This window comes from Phoenix dactylifera, chromosome 8, assembly GCF_009389715.1.
Source record: "Phoenix dactylifera cultivar Barhee BC4 chromosome 8, palm_55x_up_171113_PBpolish2nd_filt_p, whole genome shotgun sequence".
Classification (NCBI taxonomy): domain Eukaryota; kingdom Viridiplantae; phylum Streptophyta; class Magnoliopsida; order Arecales; family Arecaceae; genus Phoenix; species Phoenix dactylifera.
This window is the reverse complement of record NC_052399.1, coordinates 15,128,495-15,134,494: the sequence shown is the minus strand read 5'-3', so window position 1 is coordinate 15,134,494 and position 6,000 is coordinate 15,128,495. Positions and strand designations below refer to the sequence as shown.

Sequence of the window (6,000 nt, the reverse complement as noted above, 5' to 3'; positions counted from 1 at the left end):
GTCATAAATTATTACATCTATATCTGAGGTAATTTTTTTTGATGAGTCCTCATTAAAATTCTAGTTATGCGATCTTTCTATAACAACACTTTTTAGTTCAAATTATAATCGAGCTCACCGTGTTGGCGTTGCTTCATAAGTTTCATGAGAGACATAATTTAACAAACTTGTCCTCCTCGGCGAGCACCGAAAGACAAATAAATTATCACAATTATTGGGGGACCATATATTCTTGATAATCAAAGCTCTTAAACCAATGGACTTTTTTTTTTTTTGGGGGAATCTTTCTTTTTTTTTGGACGTAATGAAGGTTTTCTTTTTCATCCACCTTGAAAGATCATCCATGTTGAAAGATTAGATGCTACTTTGAGAGCTGCTTATCACAAATGTGTTACATGACAGTTGAGTTGCTTCATAGCCTGCTTGAGGGCGGATAATTTTGTACAGGCCGAGATGAGTTTAATGTGCAAATCTCCATGGAAGAACCCATCAATCCAACTTCGAAGCACCGAAAGCAGATGGAACAAAATGGCAGAGAACCTCACAATTGAATCAAAGTCCAACCATGGCACACGCCTTCACGCCGACAAAAACAAAAAGAATGCGTCCAGCCTAGAAAACTTACCAAAGCAAGCAGTATTAATTTGTCACCCTTGAAGGTCTTTTGCTTTCTTTTGGCTGAAGTCCCAAGGAAGGCCTTTAAGACACCAACCGCTAATAAACGTCACTGGGGTCTGGAGGTACAGCCACGACACCATCATCTTTGAGGCATGTGCAAGGCGCCCCCATCCCATTCTTATCCAAATTAAGAACTACGTTGAACTCCCCACTGGTACGACCAAGTGGACTTTTGGATGCCAGCTCTTTTCTTCGGTAGAAGAACTTGGCTGGTTGCGTCCACCGTTCCCCGGTGTGAGATTTCTCTACATTAGAGTCCGACTTCCTCTTCGCTGGACAGAGAATGGACCAACGCCGATGAAATCCTTCATTGGTATCGGATACTGTGCCAATTTTTCAATAAAATGAGTAGATATAGGTTCGTGCTGTGTCGTGTGGACTCAGTTTTTCGATTTAGAACGGTTCTGCTGACTCTAGATAGAATCATCCATATACTTCAAGCTGTTAGTAGACAAAAACGAGTCCCCATCCACCATTACCTAAGATTTACCTCTTTTTTTTGCTGGCTGATAGGTCTTTAGGTACCATCTAAACTTTAAATGCAGTAAAAATCAGTGGGCTAACATTTTAGGGCGCATGGATCTTTGGTGTCCTATTATATTTCTTGGTTGGTACTACTAAAAAGTCAAATATGAGATAGCCTCACATGGAATGGTTACATGATTTAGACTTCTCATCAACTGGATAAGGGAAAAATATCTCATTTTTCTTTTTTAAAAAAAAGATGAAAAACTCTTAGAAAAGAACAAAAATTATTTTAAATTTCTACTGAGCCACTAATTAGTGATGGCGATTTTTTTCCTCTTTTCTCTAAATTCCATCTTCTCTTTGCCTTGCATGCAAGGTTACCTTTCTTGCCAAACTAAAGTCTGGACGGATTGCTTGCATGTAATAATTATGTGACTGGATAAAATGTTGTATACGGATAAAACGTACTGCTAAAAAGCCAAACGGGCGCATTCACGAGACGGCTGGTTGGTTCACACTTTCTGATTGAACATTGGTTGGTCAATAACTTCGTCCTCTCAACCACCGATGTTATATATCAGCGATGATGATTTGTTTGAGCTTAATTCTATCATAATTATATGCTATTTATCGTCAGAAAAAAAAAAATACTTGCTATTTGGGTGATGAGCATTTGGATCTTCATTATAATAAAGAGAAGATGAGCATGTCAATGAAGAAGTAGAGGGTGATAAATGAGAAAGTTTTATTATCTAAGCAATGCTCAATGCTCACCCCAAGGTAACAGAAATGGTGCAATGGAACCTTGCGATTATGTTCATGTTTGAACATAAATGTCCGAAGAAATCTTTGCACAGCCCATTAGATGTATGGTTACAAGGAAATGGATCTGAAAACAAATTCAATGCCCATAGCCTTTCCATCAGTAAAGCAAAATCTGAGAAGCCACAAACAAGTGAGACAAAACTTATTCCAACTGGGATAAAACAAAGGGGGGAATTATGCTATCGGTTCTTATAGCTCGTTCTGCATCGATCATCGCCTGTCTCAAAACGATATTTGAGATTCACAGACTACTAATTGGCTTTTAATTATGTAACCTCATCTCTTACATCATATAATTCTCCATATTTGCAATATCCTTACTCCAAGGAGTTTTCTTCTACAAAAATCCCACAGGGAATTGCAAGCGAGAGGATTCAAGAATAGTTATAAAATATAAATTCTGATGTTCTTGTTAGAAGGAAGAATCAAGAGAGCAGCAGCATATACAGGTATCTGAGAATTTACAATGACAAACCGAACAAAAATATCTTCAATAAACTCTACTCTCCTCGCATATCTTCTTCTTTCTTTTTATTATTCATTGATAATTAGAACCCAAAGCGAAGCCCGGCGGCCGGGCGTCAGTTCTCCGGTTCGGGGGCGGCGGCAGCCGGCGGCGGCGGAGAAGGAGGGGAGAGCGCTGCAGCCGAGAGGGCGTCGGCGAGGGTGCGCATCGCCTTCACCTGCATCTCCAGCGCCGCCAAGTAGTCTGCCGCCTCCTCCAGCAGGCTCGGCGCCGACAGCTTCCGGCACCCCGGCACAAGCCGGGCCAGCACACGGAGCCGATCCCTCACCTTCTTCCCCTTCAGCGCCGCCGGTGGATGAGGCAGCGCTGCGAACTTCCCGGCCGGCCTTGCACGCCGCCGCCGCCGGACCTTGCCGCCGGCCTTGAGGAGGAGCTTGCGCCGGCGGAAGCGGCCGAAGAGGATGGCCCGGCTCCACCGAGACTGTCCGCGGGCGGTGAGGGCGAGGGCGGAGTCGGCCGCCTCCTTGACGGCCCGGGCGCCGCCTGCTGCGGCCGAGCGGCCGGCCCGAGAGGAGCGGAGGGCCTCGACGAGGCGGCGCCCGTAGATCCGCTCTTGAGCGCCGGTCCGCCACTTGTTCCGGGCCTGGGTGGGCGGACCGGGCCGCAGTTTTATCCGTGAAGCGGACGCTGAGGAAGAGGAAGGAGCGGAGGAGGAGGAGGAGGATGAGATCATGGTGGGAAGCAGAGGAGGAAGCGGGAGGAGAAAATAATGAATTATGAAACAGATGTAGTGGTCTATTTATATTTATACTGTCGTTTTGTGCGTCATTTTCTTTGGTGCTTCATCTTTGGGGAAGCATAAATTTAACTTGGTAAGGGGGCATATATTATTGGAGCATAAACTGTGGTTAGGTTGGGGACATGGGAAAGGCTGAGGCCCAAGGCTAGACCCGCACCAAATTTATTCACATTATTCCCTTGTTATAATATTGTTAATATCTGGTATATTTTATTGCCAGGACAATAGTGTTGATACTTGCACCTAAATAATTTAATAAATCTACATCCTTTTAGGGTAGGATGGCTTCCAACCACCTAATAGAAATTGTTGTTGTGCGATATTATGTTGCCCAAATTGTGCCCTTTCCTTTGGCATGACACTAGATGAAATGAATGGGATTGTTTCAATAGAAAGAGGCATCCAAATTGTCAAATATGGCACAGATACTTGTACATTTTCTTACATGATGGTAAGGTATGACTATGCCCCCTGCAATCATCAAATGTGTTTATATATTAGCTGTTTCTATCAAAAAGAAATACATGCGTTGCGCCTTTTTCTTTTTCTTTTTTTGTGAAATGATTCGATCCTTTCTTAATTTGTTATTTGCATGATTGAGCAAGGATAAAGTAAGAAAGAATAAAAAATATAAAACTCATAAATTATTAGGTGCTACGATCGTTGATGTTTCTGACTCCAAGCCATTTTTATTGCATTCCTATACGTGCATAATGTTTGAAGTCTACACGTAATCATCAACATAGAAATCTATATCAGTTTTATGAAAATTATAATGTAACAACGCACCTAGAATAACTTCTTAAGTGTAGAATGAGTTTTGGGAGTTATTATCCTGTAGTTAGGTTAATAATTTGATACATAATGTGCTATGTAATGTAATACATAATGTAATATGTTGTTCATGCTAGCCAATCATCTAGGACATTTAATTAGAAGGCCATAAAATATTTAGAATCTACTTGGCATCGGTTTTATTTTTTTAGTTCAAAAATCATTTTCATTATTTCTAAAAAATAAAAAAAAAATTACTTTCAATATTTTCAAAAAATAAGAAATTCAGTTGTTTTATTACCACCAATGCCACCATCGACGTCTTTACCGTACTACTACTGCCATCATCGCTGCTTTCATCATATCACCAATATTATCACCACCATTGTTATTGTTGCCATTACATTACTGCCACCATCATCACCGCCTCCACCGATATCGCGGGCACCTTAGCACCATCGTCATAACATTACCTCTATCATATATTGTCGCCTTTGTTGTTGTTGTCTTTGCCACATAAATAGTGCATCTTTTTTCTTTCTTTTTTTGGTACAACGGCAGCTCATATGTAACGTATGTGAATGCAGCCAAGTAAAGCAACGACAAAAGTAGTGCATCTTCTACGGCCACCTTCCTCTTCTATCATTGTGGCCATACCACCACCGCCCTTGCCACTAACATTGCCGGTGTATTTATTATCTTTACCACTACCACTATCACCTTCATTATTATGGTTATATTTATATATTTAAAAATAATTAGAAGTAAATTTTTTTTTTAGGATGCAAATCAAGGAAGAGTGATTGAGTGGATAAGATCTGTATAAATCCAATAATAAACATGGGCAGAAGAGTTTTGTGGAATAAGAAATCCTTCATTCAGCATATCATGCACCAGGTCGCGTCCACTTGCAATATACAAATGGGTGAATTCTTCGACCCATGTGAGTAGGGATATCAATCCTCCAAAGTATAATCGGCACTTTGCCTTTGTCTAATGAAATAGACGGCTTTGGCTTTGGCTTTGGCTCGCCTCCCCCGGCTTTGGCTTTCCCCACTACGGCAGTGGGCGGCGGGGCCTACCGTGTCTCTCTCTCTCTCTTTTTTGCCGTCGCTTTACTTGGCTTTGCACAAATAGTTAATAAGCACAAATGTTTATAGTTGTTGGGCTGCTGTTGGTATTGGTGGTGGTGCTGCTGCTTTTAGTGGTTCTCTTTTCTATCGAACGTGCCGGTGGTTTTCATAAAGAAAGGATTTGAGGAGAAGAAGTGGGGATTAATTAGGTGGGCAGGGATGTCTCTTGCCACGATACCTTTGGATTAGTCTAATTTACTCCCAATGATGTGGATTTCGTGGGTGTTGTGGTTATCTTTTCCGTCTTTGTTGACACCTCCGTTTCGTCTACCAGGTTGAGTTATCGCATCTGCGGGACAGCCGGCTGTTCATTTTATCAACATAAAATTCAACGAATTTTTATTTTATGAGAGCAATGGCGATCCCTCATGTCAAATCTAGTACAAAAATATTTTTATAAAAATTAAATAACTTTTTTTCGAGCATGATCGTCTATATTATGATAGTGACCATCGAGTTCTCTCAGTATTTTACAGTGCAACTAGTGCAGTACAGAAAAAATTCTGATCTTTTTTTTTTTGCAGAAATTTCTAAATATGTCCTTCAATTTGTTTATTAATAGGTTTCTGATGGAACCCTAGCGGGCCCACCATGATTCCTCTACCTGCTTTGCAATGGGCTTCCAGAGTCTACAGATTCAGTACGTGGCAGGTGCGGATTGGGACGTCAACATGTGGCTGACTTTAACTGCGTAGCGTACTTTTTTTTCCTAATGATATTGCATGCGTGTAAGTGAGAATTAGAAGATTAGGTTAGGTGGAAGGGTCTCTTTTGGGAAGTTGAATGTTGCAAATATATATATATCCCCGCGTGGCATACGGGTCAAATTGAGTCATTACCTTTTTCTTCATCTAGTT

General features: G+C 41.3%; 1 protein-coding gene across 1 annotated transcript; it reads right to left on the bottom strand.

Moving 5' to 3' along the window:
* Positions 1-2,552: 2,552 nt before the first annotated feature.
* Positions 2,553-3,170, bottom strand: LOC103703358 (transcription factor bHLH149-like). Its single transcript, XM_008786189.4, has one exon. It carries the CDS (start codon positions 3,168-3,170, stop codon positions 2,553-2,555), a length of 618 nt encoding a protein of 205 aa, XP_008784411.1.
* Between the last annotated feature and the right edge of the window lie 2,830 nt (positions 3,171-6,000).

Bases quoted from the DNA above. Each gene is read 5' to 3' on its own strand.
- LOC103703358 (XM_008786189.4), bottom strand. From the start codon at position 3,170: ATGATCTCATCCTCCTCCTCCTCCTCCGCTCCTTCCTCTTCCTCAGCG.